Here is a 27,113-nt window from a genome sequence, read left to right as displayed (position 1 = left end):
TTCAATATGAGTTATTCCGTATGCTAAACCAGTGCACACACATATCGCAGTTGTTGGCAAGATGACCTATCGATGTGACTTTTTTTTAAACTTGTGTTATCAAATTAGTGTCTAATTAGTCAGAAGACAAAATATGAGATGGTGCCATGCCATCAAAGTTTTCCAATGATGCTTTCTATTATCAAGCCCTGAGCAGTGATAATCACCCTCTTTTTTAAGTGAAAAAAGCAGGCTACATCACTCCTGTGTTCTGGACACATGCTTGAATATTTGTTTATTCTTACCTTTAATCTGTCTCCTTAAAGTGTCCAACTGTACAATAAGCAGCATCTCTTCATGTTTCAATACTTCCAGCTGTACATTATATAATTCCAGCTGCGTTTCATAATACTGTATTTCCAGCTCCTCCACTAGAGTCAGGTTCTCTTCTTGTTCACTGAGGTTCTCCAACTGCATAGTCCCAAATAGAAAATAAAAAGCATTAATAATAAAACATGCACACATGAAACACGCACAGATGCACAAATACCTGTACAGAGCCTGGCCTAACTGGCATCCGCATATGTGCTTTGGTATGGAAACAGAATACTAGAAATGGCTCGGAGCAGAAACTCAGAGGAGCAGAGAACCTTGTTAACCTGAACTGTAATTTTACCTTAAGCCTACCAGAAAAGACTTGAATATAATCTGCGCAAATAATACTGCTCTCAAGAACAATGATATATGGTACAGTACACTACTCTTGGAAAATAGATATCAGGTACTCCTAGCAGCAGTTAGATGGCATCAAATCAAGAAGATGAGAAGATTAAAATTAAATATTTTGCACCATCCTCTGAAAATAATATCTGGTCTTTATCTCCCTAAAACTAACAATTTCAAAAGTTGACATCACAAATGCTAATATGACACTTGGAACTGTTTAAAAGCACGTATCTCAACCTTTGTTAAGTGTCATCGTATGTGCAGGAGCAATTTTTAAAAACTGGAGACAAGCATTTTTCTGCAACTTGAAACCATTTTGAAAACCTAAGCTGTTTCACAGACAAAGACTTTGAAAGTTGGCTCTCATGACCACTTAGGTACATTTTGATCACCCCTTCACAGAACAGTGACAGGAAAGGAGGCTTTCCAAGGTCTTACGTTTTTCCGAATGCCAGTTCTCTTCTGTTTCAGGCACAACTCTCTCGCTCTCAGATGCTGAAGGGTTTCTTTAGTCAACATACATTTCAGATTTTCTAGTCGAGGCAAAGCTGATGCCCAGGTGGTTTTACCAAATCTTTCCTGATCTTGTTCCATTTGTTTGTGCATTGCTGCAGATTAAAACATCGCAATAAGACACGAGAAATGCGGTGTACTAACTGTCCGTGTCTGTTTCTGCTATAGCCACAGTACTAAAAATGCTGATGCTATTAAACAATTTCTGAAGCTTCTTTAGAAATTACAAGACTAAAAGGTTGAATTTATGATTTTATATATGTAAGTAAAACACATCATTGTACCATGGAAACATGCTTTAACAGTTACACAACAGTCTACTCAGTTCACATGCTGAAATCCTTGAGGCTTGTATATCAAGCATTAGAAGTGTGCATGGTTTTTGTTCCAAGGTTTGAAGCCATAAATCTCAGGTCTTGATAATGTTTGTATGTGAGCCAAATGCAAGTTGTAAACCAAATCAGTTAAAAGATAGAAATCTGAAGTGAATAAAATGCTTCTTTCTTAAGTTGGACACTCATTCTAAGCTCAGGGTCTGCAGAGAGAGACCAGCAAAGGTGGTAAGAAGAGTTCTGAGTCCCCTAAGTTAAGTATTTACACAATCTTTTGTGTAAATCATTCCGATTACCTGTCAGAGCCTTTACAGTTTCCTTGAAGTAGTTCACAGTGATATCCTGGATGGAGCACACAGCATTTTCAGCTCGCTTAGTCCATTCTTCAGCATCTTTCTGCAAAGCTGCTACTCTTTTAGGCCCCAAATTATCATACTGCAAAGACTTCTGCAAGGAGACAAAATTCGCAGTTACCAACTGGTCACCACAGCGGTGCAGCCTGCATCATGCTATACGTAGAGACATTCCAAGCACAGCAGAGAACGGGGGCAACCTTCCCCTCACCTGTCACACTCATGCCCATGTATTGCCCTGTTCCTCATTCTCTGGGCCAGCTCCTAACCTTTGCTCCCCAATCATGACCTCACATATAATTTTGGATTAATTTATTTCTTAAAATATTTTTAAACTGCAATCTTAAAAATAATGTTCAACACAAGTGTTTTCACTTGTTACTAAAAGTAACTCAAAACCACTCTTCTACGTGCAATGTTCTCTTCTATTTTTCCCCACGTGTTGACAGCACATTGCACTGTCAGGTTCTCCAGTTTGGCAGCTCTTTCACACAGGAACACGGATATAAAGAAACAGAAGAGTGTATTTTCAAGTCCACAAAGTGTACCTGGATACAAAACTAGTATTATTTCTTTTTTTTTTTTTTTTAAAGAATTAGATTTCGAATGAGCCTAAACAGCCTTTGGGGTTGTTTTTTTGGTAGTGTTTGTTTTTTAATACAGAAACAAACTGTTTCATCCATTCCAAGTGTCACTTTAATTTTCAGTACAGCATACTAAATATTTTATCTTCACAGATCTATACCTTCAGTATCTAAGAGCCTTAGTCTAACCTTAAAACTGTTCTGCTCTTTTTGAGAACAGCTCATCTTAACAGTCTATTTAAGGAAAAATCAAAACAGTAGATGGCTGTCTTTTCCAGGGGCATCTTAACTTTCAGTATGTGCTTCCAGTTTAAGATGCACATAAAATTAAATGAAGCGACAGCTGATGTTTTAATCTGTACTTCTAGAAGCTTGTAGCAGCAATAGAAAACTGCTTTGTGTGGTAAGGTCTCCTCTGCCTTCTGTTCTACCACCACAACTGAGCTATACTGGTGCATCAGCATTGCAGGGGGATGGCATTTGCACGGTCACAAACTCATCCCACTGACGGTGGCACAATGAAGACTACTTAGATCTCTGTAAATTCAGCCTACCTGAGAGTAAACCACAGACAGCTGGAGCTTGGGAACGTTTTCCTTTTAATTCCTCAGAACAGAGGAAAAGTGGGACACTGGGGGTAAAACAGCTGCCACTCTGTTCAAGCCAATACCACGGACCCCCAAGATCCTCCAAGAGTGGTTCTGCACTAACTCATGTTTGGTGGCTTGGCAGGGGAAAAAAGGAGGTAAAGACAGAGGCAGGGAATGTTAAGTGATTTGAGCCTAAACTGCTCTGAGAGCAGCTGACGCCCTACTCTATAACTTGGCCTTTCACCCTGGGAAGGCAGACCTACCAGGATTTCCAGTTTGTACAGTGTTGCCAGCTCTCGCATATCTCTGAAGGGCTGCAGTAAATACTGGTAGAATTGTGTTGCCATGGTGACCAAATCCTGATAAGCTTCATCTTCTTCTTCATAAACCTTCATCAAAGCCACCATTGTGTCAGCATTTTTATGCTGCTGAAGAACCTAGTGGGATAAAAGGTAAATCAGACTTGACTGCTTTGCATTCATATGTGCTGACTGCTGATGAGCTTTGGTGGAAAAGACCTGCCTTTTGTCATTTGATGAACAAGCAAGACTTCCCACTGCACCTAACTGCAAATATCATTAACACCACACTGGTAAAGGCACTAATTGCTGCATATTGCACTGGGAGACAGCAAGGAAAATCATGCCTAGGGCTTCCACCACAGAAATTCTAATAGCTGTGTACAAATGACTTGGTTGCTGCTTTTTATAAACACAAATGGGAAACTGGGGAAGTCAGTATACTGGAAGGACCAGTAAGGTACTCCTGAACTAGCTCTTGCATTGCTTCCACAATTACTAAATGGCTGCTAATACAAAATGATTTTCTGGATCTAGAATTTCTGACTTCAGGCACAGAAAAATCAACTTGCCATTTAAAGATAATAACTCAGAAACAGATTTCTACTTCTGATATACCCTGCAGCTAAGTCCCTTTAAAATCAGCAACATTTATAACAGCTTATTCTAATCTCAGTTCTAGTGATGTTACACTTTTTAACAAGTAATTTTTCCACTGAATGACCACCTTTCTGATATACTGCTCCTCATTTAAGGTCTTTATTTGCTTGTGTGACAAAATAGAAAGTTGGAAACTTCCCCTCAATTGCACTTGTTCACTGGCACCAATCAAAGCTTCAGAGCTTTTTCTTTGCCAGCAGGTAGCAGAAACCACGGTGCACTCCACGTGCCAGGATAGAGCGAGGCAGCTGAGGGAACAGAGCTCAGAGAAGCACAGACCTTCCTGGCAGGACAGCGTTTGCTCAACAGCTCTGTGAGGAGGGCACAGGGGGTGTTCAGTGCTAAAACAACAAAAAGCATTAAAAACATAAGCTTCCTTGTGTTGCAACTGAAGAGCACTGAAATTAAACCATCACCTTTGCTCTTACCAGCTGAGTCTGGGTAAGACAGCAGGAGCAAAGTTCCCAGCTGTGGAGACATTTCTCCAGGGAAAATCTGTGAAAAGTCAGTTCAAGAGCATTTCACACCCATCCTCGCTCCAGGCCTGGAACAAGAGGACCTGACCAGCATTTCTGACAGGCCCAGAAGTTCTGCAGCCCCCAAGGCTTCTCCAGCAGCTCGTGGTAGCTCAGACACAGTCCTGGGGCCCACCTGCAGCAATTTAACAGTCTGCTTTCCCCTCACTATTGAAACCAAATAGAAACACAATTGTTCAATTTCTGGTTTCCATACTCAAAGCAAGTAGTGAGGGCCATGCTGCTCCTGGAGCAGTGAGTAGAGGAGAAGTATTAGTGAAACTTTGAAGTCAACTCATGAGAAAACTACTCATTACAAGGGTTTGGGGTGTTTCTGGGGGGTGTCATGGTGTGACATTTTGTCTGTTTTGAAGTAAAAGCCTTGCTTTCATGCAAAGTGATATTATTTTCATAAAATTCTGGATCACAATGAGCCCAAATAACTCATCTGGTTCTTGTAACAGTATTGTTCTTGGATTTTTACCATTGTTTTTGAACACACACAAGAAAGTAAGTATTTACACAATAGTACTCTCATCCATCTTGTACTGGTATCTCCTGCATTCTTCATCCTCTGGGCCAGGAAATTCATTCTGAAGTATTTGAGAACAATATGAATAGAAAAAGATAAGAAGGATGCTCTGATACTTAAGGCTAGCTCAGTGCCAGAAGGGGTAGGTTGTATTTCCTGAATCTTACATAACTTGGTCTAAACTGCAATCTAATGAATTTATGTCCCTGTTAGGCCGGTGAATACACCACCACCCTATAGCTTGTTTAGCCATATCTAAAATATAGTTGGAAATAGCAGAATAACTGGCACCACCTAGCAGAATAATTTCACCACCAAACCCCAAACTGCCGCATGGTCGTACATGCTTGTGCTGCTCACAAAAGAGCATGGTGTCTGGAACATTTCTAGCTGGGCCATGAACTGTTATAGTCTGTTATGGAAACTCTAGCTTTTGTCGACAAGACTTTACATGAACTTCATGTAAACTGAAGTTGTCTTTTTTAAAAACTGGGATGTTGTTACAGCTGTTAAACATTGAAATAGGAAACAGAAGGCTAACATCAACTGTCTTTCCTCCAAAGTATGATCCCTTTCATAAAACACTGTTCAGCTTCCTTTGCCAGGAAATAGACTGCAAACAGATACTGCAAGAAAACTACACCAGCAACACACTGGTGATCTTAAAACAACGGTTACAGATACCTTAACATAAAAATGTCCTAATTGCAACCGTGTTACCAGCTCCCACCCTTTACAGTCATGCCTACTACAACAGGAAGAAACACAAGGAACATACCTACAGCAGGAGGAAACTTATGGTACTACAGGGAGAAAGAACTAATATCATCACTTGTTCATACAATCATTGGGCCAGAATTTGACACTTAAAAAGCATAACACAATTTCTCTGAATACAAAACACCCATTTGTTATAGGTCCATGGCAAAGTTTGGTTTTAATAAAAAACTTGACTGAGAATCCCCCAGTTATAGGTATCTCTGCAAATGGGCATTCCAAGACCTTCATATGGAGCTTAGGAAATTAGAGCATGACTGTACTCTCCCCTTCAGTTACCATTCCACCCGTTGCACAACAGTGCTGGATATTTTTAGCAACGTGTTTTTGTAGGAGCGCTTGCAGCTTAAGTAAGCACCCCAACGTCTTATACTGCCTGCCCACCCGGAGCTGGCTTATTCCCCGCTTAATAAAGTAGGGCTTACAAAGGCTGATGACACTCAGTACTTAAGAAAGTTGACTTGGCTGTTTCCAGACGACCAAAAAAGTGTTGGTGTAAGCACTCGTCTGAGCGCCAGACAACGCTTTGAACAAGATGATATGAGTAACTTGGTCAGCCTTGCTCGCGTTACCCAAACACGAGCCTGACCCGAGTGACTGAAGCTCTTGCTGCAGAGGCCACCAGCCCCACACATGCCAACTCCCGGGTGAGCAAAAGGCACCGAAGCAGCGGCTGGGATGGGCACTGGGCTCAGCACTAAACAGAGAAGGTGCCCGATACCGAGGGGAACCCTTCTCTGCCCGCAGGGAGCGCAGGGGCAGCACCCCCACCCCGACCCCTCAGGGCCGACCCCGGGCCGCTCCGTCCCCCCGCCCGGCCCCGGGGCCCGTACCCGCCGCAGGGCCTCCTTGGCCCGGGCCAGGTGGCCGCGCAGGGCCTTGGCGCGGAGCTCGTGCAGGCTCTCGAAGTACTCGTCGTCGTGGCGCCGGTCGTCGGCGAAGAGCGCGTCCAGCACCACCCGGCCGCCGCAGAGCTCCAGGGCCCAGCCCAGGTAGCGCTCCAGCTCCCGGCACAGCTCCTGCACCTCGGCCTCGCCCGGCGCCGCGCCGCCGGGGAACAGCACTGCCCACAGCCCGCCGGCCGCGGCCGCGCCGGGCAGCGCGGGCGGCAGCGCGGGGAACGCGGGCTCCAGGCGCGGGCACACGGCCGACAGCTGCCGGTGGACGCCGCGCAGAGCCGGCGCGGAGAAGAGGCCGGCCCAGCTCTGCGGGGCCTGCGCCGCCGCCTCCGCCCGGCCGTGGCAGGTCACGGCGAACGCGCCCTCCACGCCGTTCCAGGCCACGAGGAAGCGGAGCCGCGGCGGCCGGGGCTCGGCGAAGGCGGTGTCGCGCACGGCCACCCACCCGTCCAGGCTGTCGGGCTGCGGCTCCATCATGGCGGCGGCCGCGCAGCCCCCGCGGAGCGAAACAGAAACCGACCCGCCTTAAACGGGCCGCGCGCACACCGCGGGGGGGCGGGCTCCTCGCGCGGCGTCACCGACAGCGCGCGGTCCCATTGGCGGGCGCCGCTCGGGGGTGGGGACAAGGCGTGGCCACCGGAGGGGGCGGGGCGGGCGGCGCTCACACCGCAGGCACCGAAATAAGCACTAACATTAAAAGAGCGGGAGGTGTGGCCTGCGCGGCGCACGCATAAAGGCCCCGAGTATGCAAAAAGCAAAATATATCTCTATATATATTTGTGCTGTAGGAAACAATTATTTTGCAAATATAATAGGCCCAGGACAGGATCTCTCAGCAAAGCATATTTTAATAATGATTTTATGAGACCGGGTGTTCTACCTAAAGGCAGGCACACCTAATAGGGCAAAAAGCCCCAGCTTATATCCCCCCAAATCCCAGCTGCAATTTCCCTCCCCTGTTCCCCATTGATTGGGTACTTCAGGGTTTGCAGACTACCCCAACACTTGACTCAGTCTACATACAATACCCTTCCCCCTAAATTAACTTGTAAATACAGGTATCAGTATATATTCCAGGAAGAGACTGTGTTCTACATTAAGGATTCATAGTCCGATGTCTCTTGGTCTTTCCACCTGAATTAACTTGTAAATACAGGTATCAGTATGTATACGGGTATTAGTATGTATACAGGTATCAGTATATGTTCCGGGAAGAGACTGTTTTACGTTAAGAATTCATAGTCCGATGTCTTTCGGTCCTTCCCCCCTGCTGGGGTCAGGCGCCAGGCCCTCAGTTACGTAAAAACAACAGTTCTTCGTTAAACACTCCTTACAGTGCAATAAGCAGTTGTTTCTGGGCAGGGTGCACAGTCCACCTCACGGGCGATACCTCAGGGCGTCCCCACGCTGCACGGAGCCTCCGCCATTTCCCGTGTCCCGTGCTCTGAGCCGTTGGTGCTGTGGCCGCTGGCTGAGGGAAAGCTTTCCAGCCATCGTTCCAGAAGGACAGGGAACTGCCGGAGAGAGTCCAGCACAGGGCAACAAAGATAAAGAAGGGAGCGGAGCATCTCCCATGTGAGGAAAGGCTGAGGGAGCTGGGGCTCTGGAGCTGGAGAAGAGGAGACTGAGGGATGACTCATTCCTGGGGATCAATATGGAAAGGGGCAGTGTCAGGAGGATGGAGCCAGGCTCTTCTCGGTGACAACCAGTGACAGGACAAGGGGTAATGTGTTCAAACTGGAACACAAAAGGTTCCACTTAAAGATGAGAAGAAACTTCTTCATGGTGAGGGTGGCAGAGCCTGGCCCAGGCTGCCCAGGGGGGTTGTGGAGTCTCCTTCTGTGCAGACATTCCAACCCGCCTGGACACCTTCCTGTGTAACCTCATCTGGGTGTTCCTGCTCCAGGGGGGGATTGCACTGGGTGAGCTTTCCAGGTCCCTTCCAACCCCTGACATTCTGTGGTTCTGTGATTCCTACGGGCCCAGCAAAGTTTCACAAGTTGTTCCCAGCCGAAACCCCACACTCCTTCCCTGTGCTTTGAAATGGAGGCAGCGCTACCCTGGGCCAGTGTTCCAGCCCTGGGGTGGCGGGTGGCCCCGGGCCCCCCGCCTGCCATCCCACACACCACAGGCCATGGCTGTAAACCACTGTGCAGTTAGATGGTGCTTGTCCTTAAGTTAAACTCTGTCCTAAGGTCGTCATTATACTGCCTAAATACCACCTCTGAGGGGAGCAGAGAGCAAAAGGGATTTTATATAGCACGTCTCGTGTTCAGGCCTTGTGTGCAAGACTGAGTTTAATCCACAGTAAACAGAATGTTGTATTCTAGTCTTTGGAAGTAAAGCTGGCAATGCTAATTTTTCAATAAGTTGAGGCCTGCAAGATAGTGTAGCTTAACAGTATAAGGGAAAAAATAAGTTCTCATTTGGAAAAATTAATAAAATCTGCCTGACAGCAAAAATGTTAACACTTCAGCAACGGCTACATCATTTATGTGAAAACATTTCTGCTCTGATCTCACAGATGATAGAAGCACAGTCAGTGGTAATGAGATCATGACTACCAAGGGAATTAACTTGTAATTCTTCATCAAAACAGCAACAATTGCACTGCTGGGAATGTGAGGAAATGACACCAAGTTTAATTGGAAAAGGAGGGAAAAGCAGAGCTGTGTCAAGATCCAACAGACACTTCCCCTTGTGCTGTCCCTGAGCTCAAGACATATATAATGCAATGATCTAAAACGTGCTTAAAAATCTCTTGCCAGCAAGGCTGGCGCAGGAGCATGTTCACAAGCAGGAGGTTATAAATACTGGACAACTGTGAGTTTGAGTAGATACACAAAGCTCAAGTGCCACTGTAATTGCAATAATCAGTGGTGATATACAGCCTGTTTTTTATCAGATGAACCACTACTGAGTGCAGACTGAAGGGATACATTCCCATGAAAACCCTCCCTAGCTGGGCTGTTGGCCACTTTCTTCACTATAATTAGGTTTCCTGAGGTCTAGCGTACACATACAGGGTGGGGATATATGTATATGTATGATAAGTGTATGCAACAGTATGATTTCTTTTCTATATTCTGAATTTTAATATTTTTTCCTAGAACTTGATCTTGATTCCAACTCAACCCCATAGTAAAGCTGCTGCTAATTTCATAGAGAGGAGGACTTCAGGATACCTCCATTGAACTGTGCAGCCATGCTGTAAGTGTGTGTCCAGCCATTTCAGTCTGTGCAGGGTGTGTTTGGTGAATCACACACACGATACTCTGCCCAGCACCACAGCCTTGGAAATCCCACCTAGAGTCAATGACTGCACCCTGCGGGGTTTATTAATACCACCTCCAAAAGTGAGAGGGTGCTCTGGCTTTAGCGAGGGCTCCCTATAATTGTTCCAAGTACTTCAGATCCAGGAATCAACCTTCAGATCCTTTTCTCAGTGCATGACATTCATCCTGGTGACACTCAAGCTGCTGAAGGACGGCCAGGGCACGTCTATATTTGTTCCATTGCTCATTGCTGGCATGTCCCTATCTGAGCAAAGAGACGGTCTAGGGTTACGGCAATAAGTCTTCCAACTGCAGTCACAGGAAAGTGGCAGGAATTGCTTTCTTGTGAATTAATTTTTACTAGGGGAAATAAATGTGAAGTTCGATGCCATCTGAGCTATCTGAAGAATTTAGGACGTCTTAAGATAGAAGGCAAGTTTTTAGGTAGTCACATTCTTTGTTATGTATTTCCGATAACTGATGGTCACGGACTTAAACATTCTTCACTGTAATTGTATCTGTGCCTGTAAACTGAGCAAACACTGAGCAATCATCTGAAAATCTTATTTAGGCAGCAGGGTTCCAGACAAGCTTAATTATCCTCGTTTTAATTTTTATAATTTAATTTCATTTTGGTAGGAAAAATACTTGTTAATTCACTTTTCTAGTCAGTAGTAGCTTCTGAAGCAAGCCTTATTACAATTATGGGGACAAAAGTCTTTGTGGGAGCCAGACAACATCTTCTGGTATGTGTCCAGACCTTTTCTCTGTTTGATGTGTTAGAATTTGCATGATTTATTTTATCACCTTTAGCATAAATAGTATTTCTGCCTAACTTCAGTGTTTTTGTCGATAGTAAGATATTGCGAGCTGTAGAATCTACACCCATGTCTGCAATGCCAGACGACAAATGGTGAACTTGTGCGTGTGTTTTCAGACAGATCCAGCAGGCTGGATTGTTTTCCGTCATTGATACAAAACCTGAGTGGGGAGTTTGTTGGCATTTTTCACCAGTTTGAGAAGTTGCTTTCTAATAAGTCACTGACTGTGTTGACTTTGTTAGCTAAGGAATCCTCAGGAATATTAGTAAAATATTGATGAAATAAATTAGAGGTGATGGCAAGTACTCACAACTACAAAGACCATAAAAAGCAGTTTGAAAGCAAAGCTTATGTGAAAGCTTCTGCAGAAGCTCTGATAACCTTGTTGTCTGACTGATCTTTTGGGTTTTTTTTTCTATGAGAAAGTGGTTTTAAAGCTTTCCTGTGCTTCACTGAGCCAGGACTAGATGTAGCTATGGGTTATTAATATTCAGCTGAAATCTTCCCATGAACTCTTTTGATTGTAGTAGTAACCTGCCGAGAAAATTGACCTGAGTATTTTTGCAGCTGTGATTTTGTCCGAAGGGCTGCGGGGACGTTTCAGCTCTGGCAAAGCACTGTCCTGTACTGGCATCATTTTGTGTGCTCTTCTTAATGTGGCTGTTTGGAAAGAGTGGGCTTGAGGAGCCAATGTTAACGTTGCTCTTGCACCTTTATTGTTGTCCCACACGCATCTGCTTTATCATACAACTTTGCATTTCTCATCCACACATTCTTTTCACACCTCCCACGTTGCACAAAATGGACAAAGGGTGTAAGCTCCAGGTCAGAGGAGACTCTCAATTCAGGTGTCAATGACCTGCCTTTTTTCCTAGTTACTGATGATCTCCGTGATAAAGCATACATTGACCATTTTCCTGAGCTTCATTTAGGTTAAAATATATACTTTTACAGCACCCTAGAACCCTCAAGGGGCAGTATTTTCCCCTGTTTTATAGAAAGGACCCCAGACCTGGACTGAAAATAATCTTAAAAGAAACCTCAAGTGTCGATGTCAAGAATGGCCACTTGAAAAATCCAGGACAGCAGCTGAAGGATGAGCAGACTTCAGACCAGGCCACCTCCAGTGGCACAGAACTGTGCTAGGTGCACCTGAAGCACAGCTGCAGTGTTGAGCTGGGGACAGGACTACTCCACTTTTGGGAAATCGGACATCAGGGTTATAGATGAGACACTCAGAAAACATAGGATGCCCACCACAGAGAGATCTCTGCTCTGCTTTGCAGGAAAGTGAGAAAAAAAACAAGTTTCCTGGGGTTTCCCTTTAGTATCTTCTCTTAAGAAGTGAAGCTGCTGGCTTTGGGCTTTCCTGTGGCTACCTCCAGGCCCTGAGCAGTCCTCAGCCAAACCTATTCCATCTATATATTGTTAGGCAAAAACCTCTCATGCCTGGTATCTAAGTATGTAGCTAAGGATCTTTCTTGTCTTTTACAGGTTTGAGACTTGTCATCTCAAAAGCCTCACTGAGGATACCAATGTCATCCAGATCTGGCAGAACAAAAGAGTATGAAACTAGTGACCAGTTGCCTGGCCGGTCAGCTTCCCCACCAGCCCCAGAGTTTAGCGAGACTGAGGCTGAGGGCTTGATATTTTATCACATGGATCTTTACGGATCAAAGGAGAGGTTTGATATCTTTCCTGAAGAGCCATCTGGTCAAGTAGACAGATCTCTGGGAGATACCAGAAGGGAATCCACATTGAATAGTGAGAAATTTCAGTGCTCACAAGAAGCTGGATATGACTTGGAAAAGGAGGTTGCAGAGTTGGCTAGGATGTATGGACTTGATGAGGATAGAGAAAAAGAGCTTGAACTTCTTGGAGGACACCTGGAGACAGTGGAGAGCAAATGGCCACCTGCCCACGCAGAAAAAGCAGGATCGCAGGGCTCTGTACATAATGCATCAAAAAGCAGCTCTCCAGTGAAAGATCAAAGTCAAACCACAAAGCAACAAGGACTTCCTAGTGAGGCTTCTCAAGATGAAGATCAGAGCAAAGCCAGAGCGGAGGATGAGGCTGAGAGCCACACATGGTCCAGAGAGGGGCTTAGCAGTGGTGGCATGTCAGATGAGTGGAGCAGTCAGCCTGTCAGTGAGGAGGAGGAGCCGGCAGATGTTTTTTGCTGTACCTGCAAGATGCCAATCCGAGCTTTTGACAAACTGTTTGGGGAGCACAAGGATCACGAGGTGGCTCAGCTCCCCAGTGCTGTGGAAAGTGAAAAGGTAAGAGTAACACAAGTGTACTGAAGTGCCTCAAAAACAGCATTGAGACGTGCTAAGAATCACGCTGGGTGTTTTTGTAGGAGGAGATTCATAAGAATATGTGCAAGTTGGAAGAGCAGATTGCTCAGATGGAAAACTTTGCCAGTCACTTGGAGGAAATCTTCATCACCGTAGAGGTAAGGCATTTTTTCTCGGGCTGTGTGGTTCTGGCATTAGAACAGTTTTGATGGTCATAGCGTTCAGTTGTTAACAAGGTGAGTAATTATGGTAACAGAGCACAGTGTTATCCTGGGGTTTACCTAGACTGAGGTACTAAGGAAAATTCATCCTAAGGAATTTTTTAAAGTGGGCTTGTAAAACCACATCAAATATTTGCACAGACACTTGCATTCAGAAGTAAAGTGACCCCTACACAGGTTATCTTAATTTTAAATGGCCAAAGACCTGTCATCTAACTATTCCATCCAGAGTGTACCCCTTGTGTTCACTCAGTTTCATTCACACGAGTGCCAGACACAGACAAACCCTTGGAGCAGCTGCATTGAGCTGCAGCACTTCAGTGCTTGTGCTCCAGCTCACCTGGTGTCAGCTTGGCCGCAGGGGAGGGGGCCCAGATGGCAGCAGGTCAAACTGAAGCAATAGCTCAAGACACCTACTGGCTTTTCTCCGCTGCACGTGGCACAGAAGGACGTCGGTGCCGGAGCAGCGGGCAGCTGCCGGCAGTAAAGCCTGGACTGTTCCTTATATCTTCCTTCCTAACGCTTTCTCCAGCAGTGAATGAGGAAACCAGCATTAGCTGCTCAGCTCCCCCAGCACAAATCCATGGATCCCACTGGGTTGCCATGGTTTCTCTCAAGGAAGAATGTGCTTGACTGTGGTGGTGGAAACACTTGTGAGATTACAGCTAGGATATATCCCTAGTTGAGCTCCCTGGACTTAGGTTGGAGACAGTTGACTTGCAGCATTGTTTTTATTATAATTTCTGATGATCTTATTATGCCTGGAACCAAATCCAACACTCTCTTGTGCCTCAGTGGGGGTGAACGATTAGAATAAACTCCTAAAAAATGCAAATTAGTCAAATTACAGCTTCTGTGCACTGGCATTGCCTCCCTGGCAAGGAGAATTTTAGCCAGACCTGAGTGGGATTTTTCTTTGGCTGAGCTATGGATCAAGCCTGACACCAAGGAACAAACCCCAAATGCCTTTCAGGAAAACTTCGGAAGGCAGGAGCAGAACTTCGAGGCGCATTACAATGACGCGGTGCAAGTGCTCGCTCAGAAGTACGAAGAACAGCTGGAAGCTCTGGGGGAAGAGAAGAGGCAGAAACTGGAAGCTTTGTATGGGCAGCTGGTCAGTTGTGGGGAACATCTCGACACCTGCAAGGAGCTGACAGACGCAACCCAGGAGCTTTTCCTGGAAAACAACAAAGCCAATTTTATGAAGGTAAAAAGCTTTAACTGGCAAGGCTGTTTCTAAATGCTCTTTGCTGCTTGCAAGTAGTCCCCAGCTGGGAAGTCCCAAGTGGCTTTATTTCTAGAGAGCATTTGGGGTGCTCAGTCCACGGTGCTGTCACTGCTCCAGGTGCCTGGCATGGTGGCATTTACTTAGTGGGGCAACACAATGGGGGCAAAAGCAGAAGCAGCAGCAGAAGTTTGTAACTTAGATGCTCAATGATATATGAGTCTCACTGCGGTTCAGAGAGAAGATATCTCTAAAAAGCTTATCTCAGGAAACTCTGGAAGCACGAAGCGTTCATTGCCTCGTGTAGGCTCAGCACTCTTGCTCTATTCTGGGCTCACAGCAGGCAGGCTGATGCAACCACTTTGGAAGATGTTTCTTTTTCTTCTTCGTTTTATTGGAAACTTGAGCTGAACAGGAGGCTCCAAACTGAATACATCAGGAGCTCCTGCAAAGTGATGGATGAATCCCACTGTTGAGGGGGTGTCGAAAAGTTATTTTGCTTTAGCAAGTAGAAAAATAATTGGAAAAAAAAGATAATTTTCCCTGATGATGAGTGATTGCTCTAATCTGAGCTGTCCTGTGACTCAGGTGGGTGGGAGCATTTCTATAGCACAGCCACAGGAACTTCTGTACCGGACAGTAAGCAAATCTCCTAACACCTCCAGCCTGCTCCAGTGGATCAGCTTGCTGTGTCACTACAACCTGTTGAGTTCTTGGCATGAGCTGACATTTCCCATTCCTCTGCCTCTCTGAAATAACCTGATTTTCTCCTTAGCTCATAAACAGTTTTACATCACCCCTAGGAACCATTTTTCACCATGTCAATAGCTCTCGGTCATGAGCCCTTGGCTGCCTCCGTTTCTCCAGGGACTGTCTTGCAGTGACATGCACTGCTCAGGCTCCCTCCAATGCAGATCATTTCACTAAATTATTTTCCCCAGCTGCTGTTGGTTTTTGTTTGTGAAGGATCTGTTGGCACTTTGGACACTTAAGGGAGGATACAGTCTGGAGTCTGGATGGGCAGACACTTCACTGCCTGATACTGCACATTATCTTACTGTAAATTCAGCCAAGCTCTGTCCCTTTGAACAAACAGTTAGGCACGGTTTTGTTCCTAGAGCTGGGCGAGAACCAATTAGCTCACTCTGAGGACTGCATTTGGGACAATTCATGTAAGACAGGTCAACAGCATAATGTACACTAAGGCAAGAAATGTCTCTTTTCTGTCTTTTAACGCTCTCTCTTTTTTTTTCTACAGGCAGCAGTAACCATGGTTGACAGGTAGTATCATAGTCTGCGATTTTGTGTCACATTCCTTCCTGATAATTGGGCCTGTTACTGGGGACACTTGCATGTTCTGGACTGTTCAGGCACATAAATGTTATCTAAGCTACTAGAGCTATTGAAATCTTCAGTATTTCTGGTTCAAACTACAGCAGAAAAAGTTGTTCCAAGAAATTTAACGCTCAAAACTAGCTTTGAGCCAATTTTGAAAAACCCAAAGGGACAGTTAGAGCCTGAATAAATCACTGTTTTCAGCTTAGTCATAAGGAACTAATTTCAGTGACTGAGAAACAGGATTGCTAAAGATCATGAAAGAAATGCTCTGGATACAAATCTGCCTAAAACTGAGCTCCCTAAATAGATTAGTAACAGGCCTACTCGTGCATTAGTATAGATGAGTAGAAAGTCAAGCTGTGGGAGCTCAAAACAGAGACTGAAAGATGTTAGAGGAGCTGGAAGATATCTTAAGGCACACTAAATCAAGTGCAAAAAATATACACTGAAATTGACTGCCATCATTTACGAAAACACAGAGAAAAGAGACCCCTTTTCTTCAGTTTCACAACACCTGGTACCATGAGGTCCTAAATTAGTGTCAGAAATTCTAAATAATGGAAACGCTGGAGCTAATAGCTAATAGCCCCCATCCCGTCAGCATCCAGCTCCCCCTGGCATCCTGAGCACTGATCATTATTTTAAGGAAGCACCTGTTACTTTAGACTTTGATGTTCTTTTCCTCTTACCATTAGGTATCATAGAAACCCAACACGATGGTACTTCCAATTAGTCTTTTCTTTTCTTATTTTTTTCCCCTAAAATCACAGGCTGGAAGAATTCTTAAAGAAAGAAGTGCACTTAGAGCTTTCAACACTGCCAGACTTTGAAGAGCGGGTCATAGATTTCTCTGAAGTTGAACAACTAATGAACTCCATTAATACTATTCCAGGTACTCTTCCTATCCAATCAGTATTTCATTTACATTTAATTAAGGATATGCATTAAACAGAGCTTCATTACTTGTTCTAAAGGAGAACTATAAAGGCAGAATTAGCTTCTCCTTAGTTTTCCCTCCAGATTTTTTTTATTGTCTAGATATACAGAGACACTGGAAGCTGGTTTTGATTTTTTGTTTTCATTTGTTGTCAGTATAAAATCACCAGAACTGCCAAGTTCGTCTTCCTTGCTTTTCTGGATGATTTCCTAGCAGATTCACAAAGACTCCCCCCTTCTGTTGAGGGGTCAGGCATCCTTAGTTGGTGATAACTTGTCTTACCTTGTGGTTGCTTGAACAAAGGTAGAGAAGGACACCAGACTGCCTTAAACAACCTTTAAGCACAGCTTCTCTTGATAACCAGATTTCAGTAGCTTGTTCCTCTACTATTTAGCAAACGTTTCCTGTTACACACAGGAAACAGAGCAAAACCCAAACAAATATATAATAATTAAAAAAACCAAGATATTACAGATTTAAAATCTTTTCTGGCACACCACAAATGGTCAGAAAGAACAATATGCATTTTTTTATGCCCATGCATTGTGTTTTCTTCAAGTAAAACATCATTTGCCCGTTCTGCAATTTGAAGCAAGACTAGTTTATACACCAGTGACTTGATTATCATCTGCAACTATTTACAGGGTCAGCTCCTAACTTTTCTCCACATGGGGGGAATATGACTCTACTCAATGCCTAGGCTTTGTGTAACCAGCTTTGTGAGGGGAGAGCTGTTTGCCTGTGAACAACGTACCATGCTTATACCTTCAAAATCTGACCTGCTTTCCCCTCCGCAGCTCCTTGTGCCCCTGTTATCAATCCCCAGGCTCCCAATACAGCGACTGGCACCTCCCTGAGAGTTTGCTGGGGCCTCTTCTCAGATGACACCGTCGAGTGCTACCAGCTGTGCTATAAACCAGTGAGCACCGAGAGGCACAGTGATGAACAAGCAGGTAGGGAGACCTGGACCCAAAGGACACTGCAGCTCCCAGTGACAAAACCAGCTGGTTCCAAAATGCCTCGACTTGCTGCAGCAACCAGTGCACCTTCTGTGCACTCTCTCTGCTGCCCAAGCTGTCCTATTGGCCACCATGTTTCCTGCTTCTGGCTTTGTCACTCTTCCCCTGCCAAGTCTGCCAAGCTGTTGTTGCAGTGGAGCCCATCACAGGAGCACAGACAGGATGGGGCAGCAACTGGGAGAGTGGGAAGGGGACAGTGGATGGAGTCAGGTCTCAACAGCAGCATTTCCTCTCCTGCGGATGGGCACTGTGTTAGACACATGTGCTGCATCTACTGCAAGGCACAGTATTTTTAGAGAGCAAATCATCACGCCCACTGAAACCCCCACAGTCATCTTACAGTTTATCTCTGTGCTAATAATAGGCTGTAACTTCCCATCACCCACATGCACAAAAAAAAGAACCACAGAACCATCCTAAAATGTCCCAGCTTTGCGACAAAACTGCCTTTGCTAATAATATTCTTGCAGAACCTTTTACTAAAAACACCCAATCACTTCTCCAGCAAAGGTGGAAGCCAGTAGAATGCCAAGTGGCCAGTTTAGAAAGAAAAGCAGAACCTGTCCAAATTTTATAAGATGAAGAATGAGAAAGGAGTAGTGAAATAGCTCCAGCTCTTGTCCCACTGCTGGGATGAGCTGACCAGACAGCATCTCAAGAGTGGGAACATGCAGAGTCTATTTAGAAAAAACAAACAGGTGGGTGGGTGACCTTTCCTTTTGTTTTGGTTTTTTCTTTCTTTCGGAAGCTGATGCATTATCTGATTTATGCCTCCTTAGAGGAAGCCATGGTGAAACAGCCTGACAGCTAATCAAAGGGTATGGAGCTCAAGGAGCTCTCCTGTTCTCAGCACACAAAACAATGCGCCTCAAGTCCATTATTTGAGGCAGCTTTGGGGAAGGGTTGGCACCTGTGAAACAGCACTGTAAATACTTGGTTTTTTTCATTTCAGAGCATACACTGAAAGTCAAAGAAACATACTGCACCATTACTAATCTGTTGCCAAATACACAATACGAATTTTGGGTCAGTGCTGTAAATGTCTCCGGTATCAGCCCACCAAGTGAAAGAGCAGTTTATGTCACAGGTAAAATTTTATTCATATGACAATGTGATGTTCATAGTGAAATTCAGAGTCGTCTCTGAATTTTATGCCAGTAATGCTTGCTGGGCACTTTGTTTCTTCTGATGTAAGTCTGCTGACTGCATGGGAATTTCCTACTTTTATTTGAAGACCCTATCGGGCCAATTGTCCCTGTTTTAAAGTTCAAGAAACAGAAGCACAGAGACAAAATAACCTATTTAAATGTAAGCATGTAGGAGAGCTGGATATAAGGCTCAAGTCTCCCGGTTCTGCCAGGTGGACCCGTTTTACAGCCCTCCTTTTACTGACCTGTGTGTATTTTGTGGATTCGCCTGCTATGCTGCCCTTTGTAACTGCAGTTCAGTCAAGCACATTTTGATGAGTGTGGCTTGTCTTGAGGAATTCTTTCCAATAGCTGAACTGCAGCTTATAGACCCTGGTTCTCTTCTGTGAAATCCTGACACCAAATTGAGTAAGTCGGAGTGAGATCTTCAAGCACTTATTCCAGATGTCTTTGGCATCTTAAAGCAGAGAAAAGATGCACTTTTATGATGAAGATAAAACCAATGATAGAAAGAAAATGGTTGTGTAATCAGTCTTTATCTATGTTACTTCTCTGATTAATTCTCTTGGGACCTTTGTAGTTCAAATTAAGTCTTTGAATAGTACTGTTAATCACCTTGCCTGCTGTTTATTTTCCATTGGGGAAGTAAGTTTCTATAACTATATAGTATTAGTAAACAACTTTCTTCTACTTTTTAAGTCTTCCAAGCACATTTGTTGCAAACATTTCCAAGCAACAAATTAGAATTGTTCTTTTGCCTACTTTTTAGCTCCTTCACCGCCTACCATAAAGCCTAAAAAGATCCGAAGCTGTGAAAATGCAGCACTGGTGTGCTGGGAATCTAGAGACATTAACCCTGTCGATTCCTACACAGTTGAACTGTCCAAGCTGACAGATGAAGAAAATGGTGAAATTACTGAGTGAGTCACTTTTCTATCAAGTCCATGACCTGTAGAGATAAACCCATTTCAAGCCACGTGGCATCAGATAGTACTAAGAAAGGACCCATGACCCTTCGGTCAATTCACCTTTCTAAACATTCCTGTTATTATAGAAAAATTAATTGTATAAATGTTAATTGAAAATGACTATACGGGGTATGGGAAAAGGGTAGGAGCAAATGGAAAAATCTGCATAGTCTGTCAGAAATTGTCTCTCACCGCCACTACTGGCAGCTGTACAAGGTAAAGTGGTGTTGATGGGTTACAGGAGAAGTTGATCATGTAATTTCTTCTTTGTTGTTCAGAAAAATAATCTCAAAGGCCTTCCTTTGTTCTCTTCCCTATCATTTTCCATTGATTTATTTCCTGTAGATCTATTGTTGGGATTCCTAACTGCGAAGTCCTAATTCACCTTCAGCCAACACAAAGCTATCGCATCTGTGTGAGAGCCCTAAACCTGGGTGGTTCCAGTGAAAGGAGTGAACCTGTCCTGATACACACCACAGGTACTGTGCAGTTGGAACAACTCCAGCCGCCTGTTGCAGCATCTATTATCTCAATAGAACCATTCCTGCTGGTTTCAGTGGCCCCCATCAGGCCCTCATCTCTTACCCCTAATTACACACCTGGTAACCTTTTAGGAATGGAAAAAACACTTTTTGTAACAATAAGTGCCTTGCTTTAGCTCTGTAATTCAAAATTATTTCTGCCCAGTGCATTTGACACTTGAAAGCTACTAATTTCTAAACATTTAAAAAGACTAGATCAACCCAACACCCCCAGATGTTGCCAGTTTGCCAAGTACTGCCACACCAGTGAAGAAAGTTATAGTGTGATTGTACTTCAGAGATTACCTTATAATGCTGCTGCTGGAATGGGTGGTTGAGACTGTCAGTCAGCACTTTCCAGAGTCATTTGGGTATGTAAAATCTTCCTGCATAGATATTAGAATGTTTCCAGCTTGGCTGGGAAGCTCTGAGGGCTGGTTCCCTTTATGCATCAGGAAAAAAGCTTCCTTTCAGCTGGAAGCTTTGCTTTTTGTAATTGACACAGCATTATCACCTCTGCTCTCAGAGCCAAGCCCTTTCACACCCCGACCACCTAATCAAAGCTCTGTTTAATTACTTACATAGGTAGACACCTGTGTTCATTTTCACCACTGCTGTAACGATGCTGCAACATGACTGGGGTGTCTCAAACCTCTCACACCACTCGCACATGCATTCACACCATACCTGCGTCTCTTCTGCACTTTCCTTCCAGGAGAGAGATTTGCAAATTTGCTTATTCAGCAAACTGACCACACAGCCATTAATCTGCTGAATATGTTTCAGTGAGAAACCTGCCTGCTACACATCGGTGACACCACAGAAATAGTCATTCTTAAATCCCTGGAGAGGAAGACTGTCATTGCATGTGTGTATTTTAGGCACTCAAATCAAACTCAATATTAGAAATTGCCAATTCCGCTTGCACAGCATGTGTTTGTTTTCAGCAGCACGTACCTGTAATGGCCCTGTCATTGTTTGTATTGTATTTGCATTGAAGTAACCTGCAGTTTGATTATAATTATTTCATTTGGGATTAGCATGGAGACATTTATCTTCTCTGAGTCTACATTATGCAAACGGCTGATGCAAATGGATCTGTCAGCTGCAAGCGCTCACCTCCAACACTGGGAATGACCTTTGATTCTTCCTCACTGGGGCGGATACACAAACACCAACTACAAACAGCAGCTGTGACGCACACGGCTGCTCCTCAGAGCGCAGTGCGTCAGACCTGCTTTGTGAAGTCTCCAAAGGGAGAAAGGCACAAGTGCTTTTATCCTGGGCTGCCTTGGCCGATTTACTTCTCTGAGGGCTGATGCTGCATGTGGCACCTTTGTAGAGATCCCTTCTCTTCAATCTGTGTCCAGCATTTACGTGGAAGGGGCCCCGGGGATGCCTTTAAGCCCCCTTCTTCTTGCAGTGATTAAAAATAGATCGCTTCAGCTCTGAGGAAGAGGACTTGAAACCGGACAGTCCATTGCGGGGAGGGCCCTTCATCATTGCATAGCTGCTTCCTGCGCGACGCCTGCAGCTTTGAGCCCTGGCTGGGTTTAAAACCAGGCTGAGGCCCCTTTTCTTTCACAAGGCTGTAACTAAACCGAGTTAAGCTGCAAAACACCAATTTATTTGGAAAACTCAAAATGGACAACACTGTCCTGTCAGCCTCAGCCACAGATTCCTTCCAGAGCACTGGTTCATCTTTTTGTGGATCCAAACATTTCACCACACCCTTGCTGCAAACCCTAATGCCTTCAGTTGTTGCTGGAGTTACCCTCAGGCACTCTCCTCTCTTGCAGGCACCTACTTCTGCCTTAACGAGGACACAGCCCATCCTTTACTGGCGATTCTAGATGATGGATTTACAATTGCATGCGATGAACTGGAAAACCCGGAGTGTGATCTGCCTGTCTATGATAACAGCTTTACAAGGTATACACAAGAATTTCAGTTGCAACTAATGCATGTGGTTTGTGGCTGCTTTGCCCACAACACACCCCTACCTTGAATTTAAATCCACCAAAAAGGTTTACGGGTGTTGCAGCTTGTCTCACTTTCAGGCAGGCACCACCTGAGTTAAACTTCCAGACTGCACATGTATGTATAGTGTATAGTGTTTTTTTCATAAGTGACTGTGGTTGTCTTCAGTTTTAGACAACTGCAAACATCTTTGTCGGTCCTTTTAAAATATGGATTACTCATCTTTTAGAAAATCACTTGGAAGTTAATGCGAGTTCGTAAAGAGGATTACAGATACAGCCAGCACAATTACGCACAAGCCTGCTTACACGTTGGGCACCTTGAGCTAAGTCTGAACAGGTATTTAAGTGCCAAAGCAAATGCAAAGGAAATGAGAGGGATCTGAATACTTACATCTTGCTGAAAGATCTAGCTGATGCTATTTGGGCCTACAGATTTTACTTTCAAAAACCAATTAGGCCCTTTGCCATTGAAATGAGAGACTTAGCTTGCTGAAAGGCATGTTTCCAGTCAGAACCACGGAAACAATATGTAACCAGGACAGGCATCTGCAGATACGGGATAATACAAGCTCACATCTTAGTCCCTCCATGGAGATGTAGTTTTACTAGAGGGCTTGGTGGAAAAGAGCCAGGAGAGAGATGATTCTCTTCATTAAAATCATCATGATAAGCCTAAATGGGATTTCATCCCACTTCCACAGGGTGCTTTTATGTTTCACATAAACAGCCAAAGCCGGCACTTATCTCGTTCTGAACTCAGGCTGAATTTTTGATGCCACTGTGAACTTTCAGAAGCCTCTTTCACACCAAGATACTGCAGAAAAGAATTAAAAAAGCTCCCAAGCTGCAATGACTAACACTTGCACTACAAGGAAATTACATCAGAAACTGTTATTTCTGAGGTATGTGTGATTCCCCAAAAGGCTGATGTGTTTCCTAACCACAGCAGCTCCTATGGTCTGACTCAGGTTTGCCTTGGTGGCTTTGCAACTCTCATTACCATTCACAGATGTTTACCCATCCACTCCACATCATTCCTTTTCCTTCTCAAGCTGTAGCAACACGGCCTCTTCACAGCCGATTTCAGCAGCCTTTAAGCTATTCCCAAGACATCTACATGCACTTGCAATGAACTGTACACTCGCTTTAAGTGATTGCTGCTGAGGTGGCACAGAGTACAGCTGTCTTACTGTGCATGCTCAACTCCTGATGGTGAGCGACATTTAAGGCCTTGGGCTGTTTGGGAGGAAAACATAAAATCTGCAGCCTTTTCCTGCTGCTATATCGGGGTTCACCAGAGCATTCTCTTTTCTAGCAAGTAATAACTTTCCCAGAAAACCCAGGCAGCACAGGATGCTGTTCTCCCTATTCCTGAAAGTGCCCAGGCTACTCATTTATACACACAGTGGGTGTCACAAAGAAACTTGCAGGTTCTGTGTCAGGTCCTCAGCATGTGGACTTCGCTGTAGTCAAAAATCCATGCTGCACTGCTACGGAAACAGTAGAAGTGGCTTTTGCTTATTGATGTGTAATGTCCAGGTACATAACGTACCTAAACATTGTAAATAGCATCGCAGAGAGTCCCTGCCGAAGCACATATTCCTGTCTCTGTCTCCCACAGATGTATTGGGATCCTGGGCAGTCTGATCCCATTTCCAGGAAAGCATTACTGGGAGGTGGAAGTTGAGGAAGATACAGAGTACAGAATCGGCGTGGCTTTTGAAAACACTCCGAGGCACGGTTATCTGGGGGCAAATAACTCATCCTGGTGCATGAGGCACATCATCACACCATCGAGGTAAGGGCTGCGGGGCTACAGGTCTCCTACAGGAACACCTGCTGTGTGTACACCTGCAGGCAGAGCAGCAGAGAGCTCCTGTGTACAGGGGTCAGGCAGAGATTTTATATCAAAGCCCAGACCAAGCGCTTAACCAGGGGCCTCTGACATTCCACCATTGGCACTGTGAACTGGTGTTGGATGGATACCAGAACCTTTAAGCGAATCCTCCTGCTTAATGACATTCTTGCATTGAAATCGACAGTCCCTGGAACAAATCTGAATAAAATCTGCATTACTGTAGCTGTAAAGGCCTTGTTTTAGGTCACTGAACCCCTAGAAACTATTTATCTGGCTAAACCCCATTTTATGCAACTGTTCTTGATCTCTCTCCCACCTGTGGAAGTCCCTAACAGGCATACTGCACGCTGAAATGCCAACTCCCCTTATGGCTCAGCTGACCCTGCTGCTCTCCCCAGGCACCATATTAGCATTATTGCCTCTGACTCCCATGTGATTCCACACCCGTGTAGCATCCAGGAGCAAGAAACAGGTCACACCCCCAGGCATCCCCGAGTATTATCAGAACAACTCCCCGCTCAGCCTGCAAGAGCTGTCAGGGTGCTGCTGGGTCCCCTTGCACAGGAGCCTGGATGTCACCCGAGTGTCCCCAGCACTCACAGCCAGTAAATGGCAGGGATGGCAGAGCACGGGCCCAGTCTGTCTGTCCTCTGCCCGCTGCTACACAGGGAGCGTCCAGACGCAGCTCAGTTGGCTGAAGCACACGCTCCTCCCCAGGTACCTGCTGCAGAGCCCGAGTCCTCAGCAGTGCTGCCATCCACCTCCCACACTGCAAGCAGCACTGCTTAATGAGGGAAACAAAACCCACTAAAGCTAATGACTCTCCTATACGCTGCAGGCAGGCTAATTAGATTTCCTTGCTACGTTGAGCTAAGAGGTTTGTTCTCATTCTTCTGGAGCAATGAGCTGGGACTTCAGAGAGATAAGGTAGCTGGGCCATTGCTCAGCTTGAGTCACTGTCATCACCATTTCTGCAGGGAAATTTCCTCAGGTTTGAGCATTGGGGGCGGAGGAGGTGGTTAGTGAAGAAGTTGGCCCCTATGAAATGCCAGTTAACTCATTTCAGCTGAATAAATCGTCTGATTTCTGCTCAGAAAGGCACATGTTCCCATTAAAGTCTTATATTTTCAGTTGCAGCGTGCCACACTAGGGAGAGTTGTTTGAGTAACTGTTAAAGGACCCCAGCACTACCTGAACAGTGCCTACGTGGGGCAGAAGAGGGCTACCCTGACAAAGCTGCTTACCTACAGGGCATCCTGCTGGCCTCCAGCAGTTCAGTAGTGCAGGAACCACAAAAGATGATGAGCATGAAGAGTAGTAGATGAGCATGAAGACTGGAACTCCCCCATTGAAACCCGCCTGGCTGAGCAGGGAGGGCTTGTAGGAAAAGCAGCCAGGAATGTCATTTAGAGACTGGGGTTTGAAAAATTACGTTCAATAGCGCAGAGGATGCTGAGCCACACTCCTCAGGGAGCAAGTGGGCAGCGTGGCAGGGTCTGCAAGGACAGGATTGAGTCATTGCACCAGCTCACTCCCTGGCAGCGCCCACAGCTCCCCAGGGCAAGGCCAAGCGGATGCCAAGCGCTGTTCTGGGGCAGCCTGACGAAGCGCAGCTCCAGTGGCAGGGAGCAGATGGACAGAACGGCCGCGCTGCCCTGAGACATGGAAAAAAATGCACATTCCCATGTTGTGCTCTGACCTCCATCTCTACAGGCAAAGTGGGTAGGTCTGGGACAGTGACCACAGGGCACATGGGAGGGCTGGGCCCGTGAAGCAAGAAGCTCACCCTGGAATGCACCTACGTGCAAAAAGCGCTTCCCTTTGAAAGCAGCCAGCGTTCCCTCAGCTCTTTTGTCTGTCCTTCTTGCCTACAGGCACAAGTATGAATTTCTGCACAGTGGGATGACACCAGACATCAGAATTACTGTCCCACCCAAAAGGATTGGCATCCTGCTGGACTACAAGAACTGCAAACTGTCATTTTTCAACGCGGATATTGCCCAGCACCTTTACACATTCAGCTCACAGTTCCAGCATTATGTCCACCCCTGCTTTGCTCTGGAAACACCTGGTATCTTGCGGATACATACTGGAATTGCAACACCCCCGTGGACTGCCCTCCCATAACCTGTGTTCTCCATCTACCACATCTGTGTGTAACTGCTGAGCAATGCCCTCTTCCAGCACTTACTGCTCCATCACACTCCCTACAAACCAGAGCAAAGCAACCCTGACCCAAACCAGCTGCCAGGCCTGAGCCCTTACAACGGTCTCTGTTCTCTGAGGTGGGATCTTAGCAGACAACCATTATAGTCACAAGATCCATCAGCATCCCAGAATTCTCCAGTTAGAAATGGATAGCATCCTTCTCAGAGGTGACACTGTCACCAAGCAGCAGTGGCAGCTGGATCACTGGTTCCCCCAGTACCCATTTGGTACCTAGGAAACTCCTCTGTTCCAGAGCAATCACCAATTCCACTCGTGTCTGCTGAAGAGCTAAAAACTGAAAGAAAAACAAAACCAGCAAAAGGCATAATCACTGTACAGCCGCTAGACAGAGCTGAAAACACTCCAACCGTGAAGCTGATCTCACAATCAAGTATTCTTGTCGCTACATGAAGTCTGTGACACAGGATAATCAAATACACCTCCCTTGTGTGTGAACCGTGAGTGCCTACCATACACAGTGAGGCTTTTTGAAATGCCCAAGCGTGCGCTGTAGTCTCACGTATTAAAAAGACACT

General features: G+C 45.3%; 2 protein-coding genes across 7 annotated transcripts in view; one reads left to right on the top strand and one right to left on the bottom strand.

Moving 5' to 3' along the window:
• Window positions 1–7,289, bottom strand: part of WHAMM (WASP homolog associated with actin, golgi membranes and microtubules) — a 14,865-nt gene extending 7,576 nt beyond the window's left edge. The window contains exons 1-5 of the mRNA XM_082061272.1: window positions 6,694–7,289; window positions 3,341–3,514; window positions 1,847–1,997; window positions 1,144–1,313; window positions 285–450 (exon numbers count right to left, since the gene is read on the bottom strand). Coding sequence (XP_081917398.1) covers window positions 285–450; window positions 1,144–1,313; window positions 1,847–1,997; window positions 3,341–3,514; window positions 6,694–7,236 — 1,204 coding nt within the window. The 5' untranslated portion in view covers window positions 7,237–7,289. The remainder of the gene's footprint in view (window positions 1–284; window positions 451–1,143; window positions 1,314–1,846; window positions 1,998–3,340; window positions 3,515–6,693) is intronic.
• Window positions 5,080–27,113, top strand: FSD2 (fibronectin type III and SPRY domain containing 2). Of its 6 annotated transcripts, none has more exons than XM_082061270.1 (13): window positions 5,080–6,507; window positions 12,350–13,134; window positions 13,215–13,310; window positions 14,347–14,580; window positions 15,857–15,879; window positions 16,707–16,828; window positions 17,671–17,826; window positions 18,845–18,979; window positions 19,810–19,960; window positions 20,354–20,487; window positions 22,329–22,461; window positions 24,133–24,309; window positions 26,244–27,113. In XM_082061270.1, exons 2-13 carry the CDS (start codon window positions 12,391–12,393, stop codon window positions 26,494–26,496), a joined length of 2,358 nt encoding a protein of 785 aa, XP_081917396.1. In that variant the 5' UTR covers window positions 5,080–6,507; window positions 12,350–12,390; the 3' UTR covers window positions 26,497–27,113. The 6 variants fall into 6 exon arrangements, with proteins under 6 accessions (XP_081917396.1, XP_081917395.1, XP_081917393.1 ...); XM_082061269.1 differs by lacking the exon at window positions 5,080–6,507 and adding an exon at window positions 9,919–9,969; XM_082061267.1 differs by lacking the exon at window positions 5,080–6,507 and adding an exon at window positions 10,317–10,466.

This window comes from Streptopelia decaocto, assembly GCF_964273445.1.
Source record: "Streptopelia decaocto genome assembly, chromosome: 9".
Lineage (NCBI taxonomy): Eukaryota > Metazoa > Chordata > Aves > Columbiformes > Columbidae > Streptopelia > Streptopelia decaocto.
The sequence above is the reverse complement of the archived record's forward strand: the minus strand, read 5'-3'. Positions and strand labels throughout refer to the sequence as shown.

Excerpts from the sequence above, each read along its gene's own strand:
- FSD2 (XM_082061270.1), top strand. The coding sequence starts at position 12,391 with ATGTCATCCAGATCTGGCAGAACAAAAGAGTATGAAACTAGTGACCAG. Across the intron at positions 13,135-13,214 it reads GTGCTGTGGAAAGTGAAAAG|GAGGAGATTCATAAGAATAT; the intron begins GTAAGAGTAACA and ends GTGTTTTTGTAG. Across the intron at positions 20,488-22,328 it reads TGTCCTGATACACACCACAG|GCACCTACTTCTGCCTTAAC; the intron begins GTACTGTGCAGT and ends CCTCTCTTGCAG.